The sequence below is a fragment of the Lissotriton vulgaris genome, chromosome 11 (genome assembly GCF_964263255.1).
Source record: "Lissotriton vulgaris chromosome 11, aLisVul1.2, whole genome shotgun sequence".
NCBI lineage: Eukaryota > Metazoa > Chordata > Amphibia > Caudata > Salamandridae > Lissotriton > Lissotriton vulgaris.
Window position 1 is genome coordinate 561,486,368 of NC_141699.1, and position 19,323 is coordinate 561,505,690.

At 42.7% G+C, this 19,323-nt stretch overlaps 1 protein-coding gene across 6 annotated transcripts in view; it reads right to left on the reverse strand.

Moving 5' to 3' along the window:
• The window catches only part of FGFR1 (fibroblast growth factor receptor 1), a 153,072-nt gene that overhangs the window by 68,051 nt on the left and 65,698 nt on the right, over positions 1-19,323 (reverse strand). For all 6 annotated transcript variants that reach the window (XM_086943650.1, XM_086943649.1, XM_086943652.1 and 3 more), the window contains 2 exons: positions 16,716-16,802; positions 7,679-7,851 (listed from right to left, as the gene is read on the reverse strand). In XM_086943650.1, coding sequence (XP_086799776.1) covers positions 7,679-7,851; positions 16,716-16,802 — 260 coding nt within the window. The remainder of the gene's footprint in view (positions 1-7,678; positions 7,852-16,715; positions 16,803-19,323) is intronic.

Sequence of the window (19,323 nt, forward strand, 5' to 3'; positions counted from 1 at the left end):
CCTTGTGATTCCAAGTTTAATCTCCGGCATAACTGAGGTAAAGCTTTCTAAGACAACAGTGGTCCAGAACAAGCACTGCCAAAGCCAGCCGGTTTGGGTTTACATGCCTAAAGCATGTAGCACATTAAAGCCAGCAAGTGCAGGCAGAGAGCTGTAGCTGTAAACGAGTCCCTCATACAGGTTCAATGCAAGCAATCAAGTGATGGTGGAAGGATACATCTAATTAGAAATAACATTAGGTGAGTGATAAATACTGTAATGGGCTGAGCCAAGAAACGATTGACAAAGTTTCAAGCCAATAACGGATAGAGGATTGTTGAAGAAAGCCAATGGTTAAAAGGGGTGGAACCAAAGACCGCTAATGTATATTGTAAGGATTTGGTATGTTTGTTAACTGAGCTGTCAAAGCCCAGACCTCAAAGTAATGCACTTTTGTAGCACGCAGGAGGTACAGAACAGAGGTGATCACAAATTAAAGAAGCCAGTTGTGCAGATTTAAGATAATTGATCTTCATAAAAGGAGATGAGAACAGAAAGTAGAAATTACGGGATTTTCTGTTCCTTTTGGAGCTGAACATAATGGTCAGGATTAATGGAATTTGGGCTGCGCGTTCTATTTAATTTGCGCACTAACCAGGATGACTCAGGTTTAATGAATAAATAAAAGGCAAGCATGACACAGCGCATTATGTGCTTCCAGCTGAGACCTGCGTAAAGGAAGGAGTCTCCTGGGAGACGACATCTCATTCACACAGAACGGAAGTCCAGCCAGAGACGACCTCGATGTGCATGTGAACACCGACGGGCAATGACAAATATATACTGTAAACCGATTCATTGGGGGGCAAGAGCTGCCCAAAACTAACTGATAGGACCTGCCAAACCCCACTGGCGGGGCTCAGGAAAGCCTCGTCAGTCACTTTAGGCAGTAAAGAACATTCCAAACCATTTAGTAAATTCGGCCTCGGCAGCGGGATAGAAAGGCGACTGGCAGAAATGGATGTGACGCAACCTTTGTGGCAAGGATCCATTACTCCATAAATGGAGAGCTTCGCAGAGAACGTGCTGGGGAGGAAAAAATGCTCTAGTGTAAAATGGCGCACAGTACTAAGAAGAGTACAGACGGAATGCCCGGAGGAGGCCTTGGGTTGGTGGAATACAGCACACAAGTTCAGCCTCTGTGCTGGGTATATCGAGGGACACGGGAAAGTGAAGGGCCAAATTATGCAGCAGGGTGGCGTAAATTAAGTGGCAAAAAAGGGCAAATTATGCAGCAGGGTGGCGTAAATTAAGCGACAAGAACGGAATTACTTCATTATTTTGACATTTTTATACTTTTTAACACTGTCTGGGTAATAGTTGCACCTCATTAGTACCGGTTTATCACCCAAATATAGCGATAAACAAAAAGGTGACCAGTCAACCTTTGCAAAGGGACTTCCACTTTGCGCAAACATGTGTCGCTGCGGTTTTAGTAACTTCTGAACCGCTTGAGCTAGAAACAATTTTCTTTGTTAAAAATCTGAAGATTGTGCAGCAGATGATGAATTATGTGGCAAATCTATGATTATGCGAAAAATGCTGTTGGATGCACATGTGCATTATTCCAGTGGTCCTGGCTATGACTCACTTTCCTTTTTTTGAAGCAATATTTTAGTCTGCAGGTTCTCGATTATAAAGTTTGAAGAACTGTGGAACTCTGTGAAATCTGCAGCAGATCACGTGACAGGGCTGCGTTAGATCAGCCACCATCTTTGATGTATGAATATACAAAGCAGGCAAACATTATGGTTTAATTGCTGCCCAATACTGGAGGAAAATGTACCCGGAGAGATTCATCCTATCATACACTGTAAAAACCTAATATGAGGGGGTTGGGAAATTGTTGGCCCACAGGTTGCCCAGTGATACTGCTGCAAGAACCTCATGCAGGAGATAAATTGTCGATGATTGTAGCAGTCATGAACGGGACAGTGACTTGAGGCACGGTTTACAGTTTGGTGGACATCATAAACGTGCCAGAGCACCCTACCCTGTCCCCCAAACCATCAGTCTGCCTACTCTATATTGAGTTGGGCGGGCCATCAGTTTTCCGATGGTGGAGTCCTCGCAGACTGCTTCCCATATTTAGAGCAGAATCTCTGATGTCCATTTTAGGTCAGTCACCGCTAGACAAAACTTGGTGGTCACAAAAAACAACGTAAATAATGGCCACTTCACACCCTGGAAGAAAACTCTTACGGTATGGAGGACATTTGTTTTTTTTGTTTTTTGAAAAACCATTGCTTTGGGATTTGTTCTAAAAAAACAAAAAGGTTCGATTCTCTGCTGCCTAATAACGCCAGCCACACACCAAACTTTCAGTGACTACGTAAGAGGCGCCGTGGTGGTGGTGGTGGTGGCTACTGAACGCACAGAGATCACGGTCAGGCCAGCGGCAGCTAACTCCAAAATATGGGGGTCTTCTATCAAAGTGCCCGATATAATGTCCTCCACCACCTGACAGATGAATGAATGAAAGATTTGTAGAGCGCTGGAATCACCATCAAAGGTGTATCTCCGCGCTGACAGCAGAGGACATAGAGGATAGATGAACGCTCAGTTATTAAAGAGGTTCAGTTTTCAATAATTTCCTGATTGAAAAGATCAAGGGTCTGAGTTGGCCCTTGGTTGCTTTTTACTCGATCAACAGAGTTGAGGGTGGTGGAAAGACCATTTGCAGTGCTTTTTCAGATTCGGGTTTCCATCTCAAGATTGATTCACAGCTGGAACATCCTACATTAAATAAGTCTTTACAGAATTTATATACTGGTAACACCCAACAAAGAGAAGAAAAAAATCAATAATAATAAATTGATTCACATGATGACACATTCTTTCGATTAATTGTGGCGACATGCAAGTATGAGCACAGAGGGGGCCTGTCCAAAGCATGCTGGATAATAACTGAAATGAAATGAAATGAAATGAAAAGGGGATTTATATAGCGCAGCTGCTGCCCGAGGGCGTCCAAGCGCTGAGTAGAGGGTGTAGTACTCTGAGGGGGAGAGGGGTGGCTAGTTTTTAAAAAGGAAAGTTTTTAGTTCTTTGCGGAAATAAGAAGAGCTGGGGTATTAATGAGCTCAAAATCAAGAATCATGATGCAACATGCTTCCATTAACCAAATGTGGATAAAAGCCTTCCTTTAAAAACAACATTGAATTTAATGTGCCCACAAAATAAAACCAGTTTGCAAACAATGATCATAATTTTGTGCTAAATGTTTCAAAAGCAAACAAAGTGGTCACCCATTCCGCGTTTGATGCCGCCCCACCCACCAGGAGGCTTGATTCAAGAAAAATGGTAATCAGGTAGTTGACTAGAACAAATATTCTGTCAAAATATGATGCCAGACCATTGCCAACTAAGTGGTCTCTCAGTATGTTCAAAGATTCTCAGACAGACTAAGCGAATCATGCATGTCATACATGTACTATGTGTCCTCTGATTTAATACCAGTTCTCTTATATTTCTTTTTGGAAAATGGAGAATGACATGTAGAATGTAAAAGTCTTTTTTTTCTTCTTCTACACCTTTCAAATAATATTTCTAGACTCCAAAATATGTTCCTGTTCGGGAGCACATTTTGCATGCTTCAATGAGCTGCAATTTTTAAAATGATCTTCAATCTGCTTGACCACAAACGCAGAAAGCCACTTCTGGACAAAAAACTTCCATAAGCGTGTAGGCACTGATCAATGCCAGGATCTCCCAAATGACCTGTGCGTAACCATAAATGGTTATGGTCCTGCAAATTGTTTACCCGGTTTCCCTAAAAAGGCACCACCTTCCCCTGCTTTTTGAAATACGAATGTCCCTTCAGGGCTGAAACGAGTGGCAACAATTGTAGTTCAGTGCCTTGACATAGGATGATGTGGAACCACTCGACAGGGAATTAAGCCTTACTGGAAAGATGCTACTGGAAGAAGATAGTTGATGGACCTTCAGCAAATGAATGGAGCTACTCTAGACACTGTGGAAGGGTTCATGCTACTGGGAGAGTAAAGGAAGGAAGGAAGGAAATAAGTCATTGCATCATGTTCGCACGTTTAGACATGGGGGGGGGGGCTTCACCCCCTCCCCAAAATGTATCTTTTTAATTATGTGATAGAGGATTTCTGACATTGAGCAGAGTGAGGGCACCACTGCTGGTCTAGGGGGGCAATAGTAAAACCTACTGAAGACAGTAAAAGCAAGATGCCCATGGAAGGTATACTACCCTACTACTGCCATCGCACATGCCTTACAACCGGCAGGCTCCAAGGGACGACAGGCCGATTGATTAACGTCCACGGGTTCATGAGTGTGTAGTACAATCAATCCATTTTGCGGACACAAGAAGCTTGAGCCAGCCTGCGACAAAGCTTTCCCATGGAAACCTTTAACCCGAGGGCTGAACTGCTTCCACCCCTATTGTTTTACTGCTAGAAAGCCAACTCCTCATTACAGTATCGGGTTCTCGGTGGGACAATGCTGCTTGTAATATCCCAGCACTTCCAGTGTCATTTACACCTGAAGCAAATCATTTCTGCACCACCAGGAGGGACACAGAAGGGGTTTTGTTCGAAAATGGTGCTATGTGAACGGTAAGACTAACAACAGCCCCCAGCAATCCATGGCAACCACCAAGGGAAGGCTGGTAGATCCAGGTACATTTAAGCATATGTAACCTTATACACAACTTGATCTGTTATTAAACAGCCTCACACACAGGTCCTGGGAGCTGCTGGTCTATGCTGATGTGCACAACACAACAAGGCGTACAGACAACAAACGTGTGCCTGTACTCATAATGCGCCAAGGAGAGAGGCTGCAATTTGATTTATGCACCTCTGATCTGGTTGCCCTTTTCTGACAATATTACTATATTAAATTATGTTCTTGTTAACATTTAATGTATATGATAATTACGTTACTTCTTTAACTTTAGCCACTTATTGATTCCCGTTGAGACATTGTTATATGTTACCATATTTACCCAGGTCTCCACTGGGACTACAGGTGTCTTCTGTAGTTGTTAACACATGAGAGAGGGCCGGTTGGAGTGCGATTGAGGGAACTGTGCAGCAGGGAGAGCAACAAATTATGCAGCAGGGTTGACTAAATTATGCCACAAGAAAGGCAAAAGTATGCGGTATACTGCAGCACATTTTTTGATAGTACTACTTCATTATTTTGGCATTTTCACACATGTTAACACTGCCTGGGCAAACATTTCACCTCAGCAGTACCAGTTTAACAACCCAATACAGAAATAAGCAAGTGAAAGATGACCAGATAACCTTCACAGAGAACACATGTTGCAACATTTTTAGTAATTTTGTATCTGTTTGCGCTAGAAACAAACATGTTTGTTATAATCTGCAGATTATGGAGCAGATGATGGATTATGTGGCAATGCGGCAAATCCATAATTACGCAAAAATCAAAAAGCAGAAACAGTGCTTAATTACAGTGGCCCTGTGTTTTAGGAAGTTATGGACTATAAGTAAAGGTTTCTGCCCACAGGCAGATTAATACCCCTTTTAGCACCCCCAAACTGTCCTTCCGATGTGGTGCAGGCATACGCTGAAGGACAGGTGGGTGAATCCATGTCTTGGTCGCCAGCATCCCGCAGCAACAGTGGGTAATTGTGCCGGGGTGTAGAAGTACACACTAGCCCACCAGATGGCTTGCAAAATGTGAGTAGGGGCCAGTGAAAGTTCTGTGCAACCCTCCGATACTTGGGTGAGTCAGCCGCCCCACCACTTAGCTAATGGAGTCTGTCATTAGAACTCCTTTCTCCTTGTGTAAAATTCAGAAGGTTCAGCAGCTTTCAGGTTTTTCATTTTAAGTTCTTAGAGTTGTGCACAGATTTGGCAAGGCTTCCAAACCTTTCACTATCATTTTGGTTTACGCCCTGCCTTGCCCTAAAAGAGAAGTGTATTCACATTCCACATTTGCTTCGACTATTTCTTTCTGTCTGCAGGTGATCCAATATAGACAAGATTCTATTTTAAATATATATATATTTTTTTACAACGGTAGGGTAATGTAAGGAACTAAACCCAAAATAAGCGATGTTCGTTAATACTGCATAAGAAAAAACACAAAGATTCTGAAACAATACCTATGTAAAATCAATGAAGGCACTTGATACAACATGGGAAAACTGGCGCTAATTGTGCATGTCCAAATACCTCAGGCATAAACCTTCCAGTTGGAAGAGTTAGTTCGGGAACGAGAAATAAGGTGTTCCACCGATAACTGTTGTGCCACGCCACCTTTTCATTTTTTTTCCAAGGACTTCAGTTCCATATTATTATTCTTTCTGCGACTCAAAACGAGTATGACCAAAACGAACTTCAAACGGAACATAGTAGAACGTACTCTTTCAAAAACGCAACAAAGCAAAGGTTTGCCATAGCTTGAACTACCATGACTCTTTAGGATCACTACTAACTACGAAACAATACACAAGCTACGTTATTGACACATACACAACTCCTAACACAGATGGCCCAAATAGTTGGCTATCACTGTGCTCCCAACAGTACTTCGCACCATGATATAACACACATTCACAGTCTATAGAACATATCCGACAAAAACTCCCTCTGCGCATCAACCATGGCTCAAAATGCCCAAAAGCTGACCACCATGGTGCCAAACACTTGCCTCCTCACAAGGCAATGAGCACATATCAAACATGAAGATGTGTGACACACACACACAATTCAAGGACAAAGTTACAACCATCTACCTGGGAGTATGACCAGAACATACTACAAACAAAATATCACTACAAGCTCAAGAACACTCCGGTCTGCAATTGTACCTTGACATCCATGTCGCAAACCACAGAGCAGTTGAAAGTGCTGGAAGGTCATACCAACGACAGAATGTGAGCTATGCAAAGGGCAACTGCATAACATTTTAGCAAGGCAACTAAAATGAAAATGGTGCATTTATAGTAATGTTAGAACTTTAAGATGCATCATGCAACCATATAGCAGTACTCCAGATGGACTAGCAGCCACCATTGATATTTTAAAAAATGGAGAATGAAGACATAACTCATTTGCTTAGCTGTTGGTACAGTCACAAGACAGAACAGCACATAATTGTACACTGGTTCATCATAGAGTAACTGGTAAGCAAGGGGAGGCCACTTCATACTATACTTAATTGGTGCCGGTGTTTTCTGGCCCTCGGCACCGGCATTCATTTCTAAACACTGGCATGTATTTTTCAAAGTCCACCCCTTGGTGGTGCTGTGTATCTACATGTTCAGAAGAGCAAATCAAGGGCAAAATGTTCCTGTTTGATATGGTTTAAAATATATAATAAAAATAGGCTGTCCCTAAAGTTTGAGGTGAGCTGGAGTATTCCACATTAGTGGTGCGTTACAGTGTTTAATATAGTCTTAGAAATATGATAAACCATGATAAACGTCCCTCCAGTTTCAGGTAACCTGGACTAGTCTACGATTTCACACCTTAAAAAATTAAGCACTGAATCAATAAGACACTCAACCACACAACCTTTTTGGCTTAACTACAGTAGCTTCACTCTCAACTCATGCTCCCTTACTGGACTGAAAGCTAGCCTGCCTGCTCGCATGCTTAAGTGTCAGTCAGATGCTGGAGGACTGTTGTACCTTATATCCACCGATACGGTGATCAGGCTTGAACTCCCTGCCGTTCTTCAGCCACCGGAGTGTCGGGGATGGGGTACCACCAGCTGGGCATCTGAACTTCACCGTTTTTGCAGCTGGAACAGCATGAAGCTTCTTTTCCATTTTTTCAGGATTAGCCCAAAATGGAGCCACAGCTACAGAAGGAAACCCAAGACAAAACAAAACAAGGTTAGATCTGCTGAACAGAATCTCTCAATTAAAATTAAGAATAAGGAAAGAACAGAATTTGCACGAGCTGCCAGGGCAAACATCTCAAAAGTTCATCGTAAATATTTGTGAAGGTCTCGTTGAAACTCAAGGCAAAGCATGGCTATTTGCAGGCCCATTTAGGATTGTGAATTTCAACACTTCAATTACTGGGTATTTGGGAGATCCCCTAACCCCCAACTCACTTCCGCATTTTACAGATCTTCAGGGGTTGTTGGCCCCTCATTAAGAGCTATTCATGTATCATAAGATCCACAGACCTACACACAAAGTGTCTTTGATATTAAAAATGCACCGGAGGAACTGGGATTGATTTAAAATGTTCAAGAGCTGTTGGATGCAGACAAGCAAATATGTTGCACATCAGTTTTCTTTTACAATGCTTTTAGCTGGAACAGGAGAACTAAAAATGCATGCTCTCGGTTGGGGACCTGGCTTCCACTGTAGAGCGTGACAACATTTATACATTGCCCATATCTATCTGTACAAATGACCAACCTGAATGTTAAAGTTCAGAAAACTTCCTCAAATTGTAAGTCCCCCGAACATTCTAGCGATCTGTATTTTAGCAACTTTTCCCCACTTTGGCTCACTCAATGAATTTGACTTGTTTGTATGGAGCTCATTGGGATATGAGAAAACACCAGGACGCTTGACACTGAAGCAAGATAGTGTCTTCTACAAGCACTGCCTTACATTCCAGTCTCATTCAGGTGAAAACTGGGAGAAAAAATAAAGTCTGATACTAAAGGGAACTTTGGGCTTGTTAAAAATAGAAATAGCTGCAGTGGTCGCCACTGATGTTTCAGGCTTGACTACTCCAACGCACGTATTTAGGCCTTCAAAACAATTATGCAAGAAATCAGTGAACAGAAAATGTTGTGCCAGACATTCTCTTGAACCTTACACAAATGAATCAACCAGTTTCAGCTTTCTTACAGTAGTTTCAAGAGGAGGATTTGGTAGACATGCGGTTCATACATCTTATTTGGAAGAGCCACTGCTTATGATGCAGGCTCAAATAAACAAGCATTGGCAAAGCAATGGTCCGCCGTAATGAGCTAGCCTTTTGACATTTTCAGTTTGTGCTTTGTTTTGGTTTTTGCAAACCTTTATTGTTGGGGGAAAATCCCTTGGTTCTTAATCGAAAAAAAAAAAATACATTAAACATTGGTTAAAACAAAACACTTACTTTGGTCTCAAGAAGAACACAGTGTCATAGTAGTCCCTGGCACTTAAGGGAATTACTTTGGTGTGGATGTGCTTCTTGTGAACTGCCAGAATGTGGCCACTCACAGAATAGCTAGCGAATGACTAAAGTGGGCTGGCTCGCTGCCCCACGCTGTATGCTATACTGGACAGAAGAAATATGTCAATGAAACTGTAACAGATAAATGAGTAAAAAGGACTAACCGAAAGTCTCTAGAAGTATAATACCTAAAAACGTAAGTAAAATCAAATGGTCTTGGATAAAGCTAGCCCTAAAAAAAGCCGAGGACAATCTAAAAAACAACGGATAACAGATCGTTCTCAGCGAACACTTAAATGAACTCCCTTTCTCTATTCTGTCCGCAAATAAGTCTTTAAATTGTGACCAGACCGGCAACAACTCCTTTCACTTTTACAGCATGTAGAGTCCTTACTTAATCAGACTCTCTTATAAAATCCCTGATTCAAGCTTTTTCCAGGCTTTGTTGCACAGCATTTTTCTATGGTGGGCAGTATTTTTACGTGGGCAGTATTTTTACAGAAGACCAGTAATGCACTCCGAGCCCAATGCAAAAGCAATTTAACATGAAGCCTATGTTCTGCTGTTTTGTGGGTTTTAGGGGATGTAAGCTAATTTATTAGAAAAACTACAATGAAAAGCTCAAGGAGGAATACCTATAAATGAAAAACAAGCGGGACCAAAAAAGTCTCAAATCCATCACATGTTCGAATGCCATTTGCATTATGTGGGTAGAAGTTACACAATTGACAGAATCATTCACAGGGATTGTTCATCACTTCCGCCACATATTGCAAGAACTAGCCATGTTTAGGATGGTCATATTACAACAACAAAAAAAGATGCTTTGGAAAATGGTGATTTGCCATAGTCAAGCAGCACATGAAAGGATGAAGGAGAAATGGCTATCTAAAAAAGGTGCACTGCCCATCAGATAAAAAAAAAGGAAAGGTTCTTTGCAGGTTGCCTGAAAGGTTGACGAAGTCATTCACGTCAAGTTGACGACTTACTGTGCACCGGTCCTAGCAGAATTTCAGAGGTACAAGCGACTTGGGTGGAAATCCTCCCAAGTTCACTGCAGACAAGCCTGCCTCTGAATCTCAGTATACCTCGGCCCCACACCCCACTGGGCCTTGGAAACCAAGCCTTGCTCCTCATTCTCCGGTTAGGTGCTGCAAAGGCATAGTTTGCTGGAGGGCGTCACTTACATGAAAGCTGATCTACACCATCCTCACAGCATTTGTTTGTTCCCTGCAGCAGCTATCAATGACACCCCCCACCCCCAAAGTCACATTTAAGAGCTACCTGCTAACCTGCCATGCACTGATGGCCACACACTGACACCTGCTGTCGCTGTGAGGCGTAAGGGAGATACTTCATCCCTCGGGGCATGGGATACACTTTCACATTTCTATGTAGTAACTCACATTTATGCAACGGAATAGGTTAAAGGGGGGACCTGAGGGACAAGAAGGTAAAAGCAGCCTTTGTTATAGCAGATCATGAGAAAGCACAAAGGTAACTGGATACAGCGGAGTATCTTCCTTTCTTTGAGGACACTGCACAGCAAGACAAGGAGAACAGGCCGAGTGTGTCTACCTGTGTGTACGGAATAACTTATTTACACTATTGTGAGCTGGCAGCAGTAAACAGGAGGCTGAACCCTCATACTATTTTTTAATTCCTTCCCTTTAAAGTGTAAGATTATTACTCCACCCACTGGTAGACTTCATACAGCATATGGAGAGCCTTACACCAGTCCTGTTTAGGAGGACCTAATGATGACCCATTTCCCCTTCTGCGCATTGGAAATCTCCGCACCCACCACTGTATGGCACCTCAACGCTCTTTCTACAAATCAGAATGCTCAGCAACATTTACTCTCAGTACAATAGCCTCACAAGTGAGAATCAATCGCTGGAACCATAATCCTTTAGTGTTGGTACTCACGAGCACACACCCAGTTGTGGCAGGCATTAATAATTAAACCAAGCCTAGGAGTCTGCCTGTTGCCCAGACAAGGCGCCAACTAAGGTACACTGCGACCGTGATATTTTTTCAGAAGGCAGTCCTATCCCAGAGAGGAGCAAGGCTGCCCAAAGCAAGACGGTGAGAGCAGACTAGGTCTATTTGCCCACTAAATCGGACTTGGACTCAAGACACCCAAGACAATGGCTGCAGTCCCTTAAAATGCTCAACAAAAGGTCTGTACCTATACACGTTACCCATAGCAAACCTAAACGCAGCCAAAGGCGGAAGACATAGGACAGAACCAGCCTACCAGAAAACCAAAAAAACCCATAATTCAACTGTGGAACAGAGGATGCAAAACCCAAAAAGCAGGAAAAGGTCCTCTAGCAGTCATTCTAGCTGAAAGCTCCATTTCGGTATGATAGACCCAAAAAGTGCTGATACGTTAATATGTAGATCTCAGTCTCACATTTAATCTCACACGAGAGGGTTGATTCAGGCAATACGACCTAAAATGCAGGCCGGCTGCTGCAGGTAAGAGCGGAGGGGCCTTCTGGGGTGGCGGAGGTGTGTCGAGAGACAACCAAGAGATAAAACTATGTATTTTTCCCCTTGTGGTCGTCTCTCAAATCCCCCCCACTGCTTTTACCTGCAGTGGCCGCAGCTGACGCAGGTGCATTCTGCCTAGAAATTAAAAGCCATGTTTAATTATATATCTTTATGGACAAATAGCTCATCTCACTCCTGTGTGTACTCGATGGTCCTTTAGCTGGTGGTCTTGACAAGTACATGCCATGCCTTGCTCCTAGGTCGCCTCAGTGTGTGGACCCAGTGGGTCTTTAACCAGTGCAGGCCATGGACAGCTCCTCTCTCACTCCTTCATTGCTCCATGGTGGAAAGTGGCATACTGGTGGTATAACAGTGCCTACAGAGGTTGGAAGTTGTCTATATCCCCCATAGGGGAGTACTTTTCTTGACACTTGCCATGTCAATGTCATTTGTATTCAGAACACCATCAAAGATGTGGTCTCTCCTAACATGTAACAGGTTAGTACAACATGGTTGCAAACTAACTGTACACTTTTTCTTGCATGCTGCATCATATGTAGAGTGCCAGTACATGCAGATGTGACAAGTTTGGTGCACATTCTCTAAGCTTCACACATGGCAAAATCTCTATACTTTAGTTGATACAACAACCCACAACCTTCCACGTCAATTAAAAATAACAAAACCCACATATGTACCATCTGCTACCATCCGATACCCTCCCGGTACGGGATCAGATGTATTTCTTCTATTAATTCTTGGATGTTACCAGCAGATCCAAATTGTGACAAACTTCTCAAATATATGAATCCAACTTCAGGCCCTTCCCTTCTGGAAGGCATGGACGTAGGCCACAATGCCCCACAATGTGACCACAAGCTTCTGACTTCTATTCCCGCCACTGCGGCGGGAAGCTTTCAGGAGTCCCCAAACCCAGCTCTGAGTTGCAGACCATGTAGTTTAGACTCCTGCTTTGCATCCCACATGACTTGTGTTTTCGAAAACAGCAGCTGGAGCAATCAATCAGATTTCAAGCCAGATGCAAGCGTAAGAGACCAGGCTATATCCGTTATTTTGATAAAAGAGGACAGTCCATCACAAAGGGTCAGCCAACAAGTGGGGGAAAAAAGATGACCAGTTTCACCCAAAGGAAAGAGGGAACCAGAGACAAACAGATGCCTTGCTTCTTCTTGGAACCACGAATCCCTCAAGTTCTCCCAAAGTGCAGTCCGGGGCTTCCAAGAACAGCAGCTGGGTGGCACAGATGGAAGCAGCGGCCCTTAAGAACACATGGCGAGAGGAGAAGCCATGGCCCAGATGTTCCATGAAATGTGTCAAGTGCAGCAGTGTTAAACGCTGTGCTTTTGCATTTTTTCACAGCTCTTTAGAAAGCAAAGTTCAGATGTTTAATAGAAAATCTTTCAAGAGTTAAGTACTCAGAAGGATGCACAGATGTACCACAGTCGAGAATGGGGACATAGTCAACTGTAAGCCAAGTTTTCGTTTTTCTACGGCACTAGACAGTAGAATAATGCAGAGCGTCTAGCTGATAGAGATGTACTCTGCAAAATGGAGTTTATATGAAGGGAATTCGCAGTAGTTGTTTCTCGATGAGAATGTTTAATGACATTTTGGAATGCATCACATACTGATGAGATCCCCATGACAATTACTCTGAAATTATAGCTGGTGTGAGCAACCCACGATTCCATGATAGCTGGTGTGAGCAACCCACGATTCCATGATCGAGCTAGATTTGTGGGCTGGCTACGACTCTCCTATATGGAGATTTGAATGATTGACAGTCAGCATGGGTGTTCCCATCAAGAACGTTATGGAGACAAAAAAAATATAAAGAAATCTTGCATGTCTTTTTTTTAATATAAAAAACGAAAAAAACTCAACTAAATCTATTAACTAGAAAAAGCTAAAACAAATAGTTGGTGGTAGCAGTGAGCCTCCGTTCAACAATAGATGATCATTTAACACTTATCTGACACCAGTGGTGGCTCCTCAACTGAGCAATTCATGATTTCAAAATGCTTTATTGATTTTCAAGAGGGAAGACTGAAAAAACTAACAGGGTTAACATAAGATATTTAAGGCAAAATTATTACATATACATTCATAAAGTGAGGTTATTACGCCTATATGGGCATCAAGAGACTAACCCAAGTGATAAATAATAAAAGAAGAAAAGACAGGCAGAAAGGAAGGGAAAGAAAGAGAAGAGAAGGAAGTGGAGAGCGAAGGCTAGTCGAGCGATAACATTTATTGCCAAAATACTATGCATATGTTGGCACAAGAGCAGTCTGATATTGATAGGCCTAACAAAACAGCCTAGTACAGTTAACAATATTTAAATACAAATATTCAAGTGATACATCAGTAAAGGCCCAGGATAGAATTCAAGGGCATACAGTAGTGTTCATGGAGGTTTGCAAGAGTCTAGATAATTTAAAACGGGAAATCAAGATAACGCAGTGTTATTTTAATTTATTCGACCGTACCGGCTCAGTTGGTTGGGGGGGCTGGGCTGTTTAGAGCTGGGGGAGGGGTGGTAGGTACTTGGGCTGGCCAGTCATGCGCACTTTGCTTGTTCTGCACCCAGGCTGCTTTACAGCCTAGGTGGAGAACATGCACAGCCTCCCAGGCCCTGTCTGAACACTGAACCACGGCACTCAGACCAATCACAATACTGCTGTAAGTGTTCCCTGGTCCCTGCTGCTCGGGAGAAGGCAAGAGGACGGAGATTAGGTAGCGCCTGGCCGGCCATATACAGGTGTTTATTTATTACCCCAGCCTCCCCTGATCTCCCCCCCCCCCCCCCGCCCCCCCCACCACCACCGTTTGGTAGAAGCTGCTACTGTAGGACAGTGAATGTTCAAAGGTGGTCTGTCTGTGGTGATGTGTTCTGAAAGCTGGCAGAATGAAGGGGGTGGCTTTCTGGGGGCTGACAAGAAGGATGAGGACTCACTGCATTCAGTAAAGCCATTTGTAAAGGGGAGTCTTGTAAGCTGAATCTATTGGAGGGTTGATGCATCTCACGATGTCTGGAATAAGCTCTTGCTTCTCTCCACATTACAGACTAACGATCTGTGGTGAGTAATTTGTATCCACTGCTTTTGGTCAGAGTTTTGGGTGCAGCCCTTGATAAAGAGATGTCCCATGAAGGCAGGTGCTATAGGCTGGGGCAGGAGTGGGATTGGTAATTTTTGTTCCAATTTTACTACGTTCATAATCCACAATGGAATTCAATATGCCCATATTTACCCCACTGTCACTCCCCCTCGGTACGTCACTTCCCAAATGAAACGTGCAGTGGATGGTGTGCCTGCATGGACTGGAAACATGCCAGATTACCACACAAGGACTATAGTACCAGGAATAAATATATATTATACATACATATACACATACATATACATATACATATACATATATTTTTTTTTTTTAGATAAAATCAGTGGCCATCCCAGATAATCTTCTTTGAAAAACATCATCCCTGGATTAAGTTGGGCAACCCTGTCCTAGAGTGGGAAGCGGCAGCATGAATGTACGGTAAGGAGGGTTCCTCTGTGGGCTGCAGAAGTAAAGGGAAGATACAGATATCTCTTCCTAAAACTCCCCAGGCACAGATTCATGCCATGCACTTCTGAGAACCTTGCTTTTCCATCTGCACCACTAATTATTAGCCTGCTGAGACCAACAAGGCTTCCTCAAATACTAAATCGAACCCCACAAATCCCCAATTACTGTCCATCAATGGCCATTCATAGGCTAATGGCGTGGTAGGATGGGCTCGGAAGTGCTGCTGTCAAGTCCATCACTGTGGGCCACACAACAATGACCTTAGACTGAAATATGAATGGGGAAAAAGCCCAATGCGTGAATGGGTCAAAGCTCAAAACCACTGCTCGCCGCCATTTATGTGGCTTTGTTAGCAGGTGTCAGGACATCTTCATTGTGCTGGTGAAGACTGGTGGTGGGGGGCAGAGCTTCTACAGTCCACAGTAGAACCCGCAGCGGCGGGAATTCTTTGTTTGGTCTGACGCGCAAAAAATAAAATAAAGGAAGTATGAATAGCATGACTCTGAACCCGACATCGAGAGAGCAGGTTTGGAACCCCACACTAAATCTGCCTGTGACAAACACGGGATTCAGCTTGAACCAAAATCTCAAGAATATATGCCTTGGAATCGCTCTCTCTGCTGCCAAATGGCAAACAGAGGACATCTCAACTCAGCATGAAGGGTCAAGGATTCAGGAAATGTTCCTCCACAGGCAAAGGAGAATGGCTCTCTAAACATTTCCCCGCCATCACATTTCTATAGGAGAGATAACCTGCTGCAAAGTAGCCAGCGTGAAGTCCACCTTTTCCACAGCGACAAGCTGCTTGGTACTACTAATGACGTAGGCCCTATACATCTGGGACCCCTACATAAAGAAATATATCAGGAATAAGAACTAAAATCAAGAAATAACACAGAAATTGAACTCACCAAGTGGAGAAAAATGTGGAAATCCAATCACAATAGAGCATATGGGATACACAGATGTATTGATGTCTTTTGTTGTATTTTATTGTATTTTGTCATTAGTAGGAGTATGTGTGTAACGTGTATGAAAGATGTAGATTGGGTGACAGAGTAACAGCACTGTTTAGCTTTTAGGTGGGGTTCATAAAAAGTCTATTACTGTAAAACATAGTTTCACATTTTTGTTTTGTGTTAAAAAATACTAACAAAAAAGCTAAAAATGTCTTTTCAATCCTAAATTATGAAAATGAAAATAAATGATCAACTAAAGAGTATCATGTCTATGTGAATATATTCCCTCATTGTTGCATCTCTGTGTAAATTTCAGATTAACTCTACTATGAAGTATTTATAGGTCAGATTAGAGGTTTTGTATCTGCATCTGTTGTTCATTCTCCCTCCTCTAGACCTAAAAGTAAATTCGGGAGTACCCTTACTATATATTATGGTACAGTGGCACCGCCAGCAAAACTGCAACGTATGCAAATGGGAAAAAAATACTTACGGTTTGGTTTCGAATTCTCCGCTTCCTTTTCTTCAGAAGACGATTTTTCATCATCGTCATCATCATCTTCAACTGAAGGGAGTGCATCTGGACAAAATCAAATGGTGCATATGTTTATTAGCGAGAATTGCACTGGGAATTTTTCAGATTAAATGGGAGTGAGGAGAGGGTCACTTGCAAGCTTGAAAAGTGGAATTCCGATGAAAGAATAAGAAAATTGAACCATAATGGTAATACCCAAAAATTCAAAATGACGAACTCAGGCTGTGTCTTGGGATATCTAAAGGAAAAACATTACATGACAGTAAAATAGGGCCCTATCTAGTAGTTGTACGAATTCCAGTTAGATTGGTTTAAGTTTATTTTGTGTCTAGCTTCTGCCAGGACACCCATCCTCAGAATTCACTTAATGCTCGCATGAAATATGTTCAGACAATGATGCAGATCACATGCGGGGTTTGGTTACAGAAACAAATGTTATATACTGCTTGATGCTCCAACTGCTGCTCAATCATACTTAAGAACAAGAGACCATTCTTAATATTAGCTCACAGAATAGTCTGGAAAACCGAGCGGCCAGCTATCAAAGGTGTGTGGGGTATGCAATAGTGTGCTTCCATTCATATAACGCTCTGCATAAAATACACTTCTGCTTCAAAAAACCCTGAATCAGGCTTTGGGGTTAGAGATGGCAGCTTGGTGAATTACTCTTGTGCCCAGGTCTCTGTTGTTGCAGGATGTTGGCCAATCGTGGGGGATAAATCTGACAAAGAGGGGTTGCTGTTCCCTCATTACTGAGCAATTAAAAATATGGAAATTTTGTTTGGAGAACTCCTCACTTAGTTAAAACTTGGCGTAACAAAATGGGATAAAAACAACGCTCTACCAAGATTACAGGTTAAATATTTCACCCATATCAATCCTTAGACTCAGTTAACCTGGGGAAATGGGCTGGGCACATGTTGATGCATTTACACCCTAGTTTCCCATGACCTAAATATAACAAATAAAGCATCTGCCTACTGATTAACCCACAAGTTGAAATTTCATAAATCTTAAATTTTTTGGCAAATATTGTTAATGCCAACTCAAATATGATAGCCCTTGAGAATAAGACCGGACAGTATTTGTTTGTTGTTTGCAGGGTTACAATGGGCTGTCACTTGTGCTCAAAAATTAAATTTGTGGTTCCTTGTTATTATGCGTTTTAACTTCTGCCTGAATCACCATTAAAAACCTCTTTACATCCATCTTAAGCTAACTTTTTCCAAACATATCTTACATGGGATATTTTCGATTTTGGGTCCTGCCTCCAACTTTTGAATTGGTATGTGAGAGAGAATGGCAACAAAAAAAACAGTTGGCACATCTGTTACAGTAGGAAAAGGTGGAAAATTAAAGCTGGATTTTTTTTCTCAATTTTCACCCACAACAAACATACATGCTTTGAATGGGCTACTGTAAAGGATCAAAATAGGCCAAAAGGCTGCAATTTCTGCTCTCTTCCTGTCACTTACTGTTTTAAGGCAGCTCACCAAATAGAGAAGAACATTAAAAGAAAAAATTGCAGAAAAGGGAAATGGAGATTAAGTGTTTTTGAATTAGAAAACTAGTAGAAATCCTCGAATTAATAGGTACGGGCAGTTTAAAGTGTATGTTACCGTTAACCAAAACAGTTCTCCTGCTGAAAATACTGCAGCGTCGTGGCTCAGCTGTATGGAGTTATGCACTGAAATGTTTCACAAAAGCCACAAAAACTCTTCCCCTCCACCAGATAAGAATAGAAACGTGCATGCTAGATGGTTTCATATACCCACCCCCGGGATGGCAGGAGTAAAAGGAACCGAGAAGTTGTAGGTGAGACAGGGCCAGGAAGGAAGAGAGATGGCGGTGTGACAAATTCTTTAATGAGGATATGCTTGCTTGCTAGATTTGTCCTACTGCTCGCGGGACAGACCAGCAGTGAGGGCTCATGGACATTTGAGAGGCAGCAAAAAGAGGACGCTGAGTGACAGGACCAGGTAGAGATGAAAGGGAGGCTAATGAGGAACTCTGATGGGGTGGGGGGTACCAGAGAAGAGGCAGTGGCAGGAAGACATTCTTAGGAGTTTAATTGGGGGGGGGGGTAAAAACATGTACAACAGCTCGTACCAAGTGCAAGTATAGAAGGAAGAGGAGTGGTAGAAGGGCAACCATAAACTCCATTTATGTCAGCTATGCCTCTTTCTTCCTCAAACACATTCTAATGATTGTTCAAAAGCAGTTACGTTGCCGCCATTTTGTGAGAGTTCCTGTCCTGCACAGAAGCAGATGATTTCTCCGGTAAGACATCTTCTCAGTTGAGTTCCACAACTCCACCTGAGGGTCTGTCACCAAATTATACTAATATTACAGAGGGAGGGAGCAGACTGAGATCCCAGCTGCTAACCAATTTTTAAAAAAGATTTTTCGAGGGAAGGTTCGCAGAATTGGGCTAGAAGGAAGAGACAGGCGAGCCAGGTGGCCCGTCTTGCATGGCTCCATGAGGCCCTCTACTGCACAGTCCCCTCTTCCCTCCTAGCAGCCCCACAGGACACTTCTACAACACCCGCCAACCTTCACTGAGCAA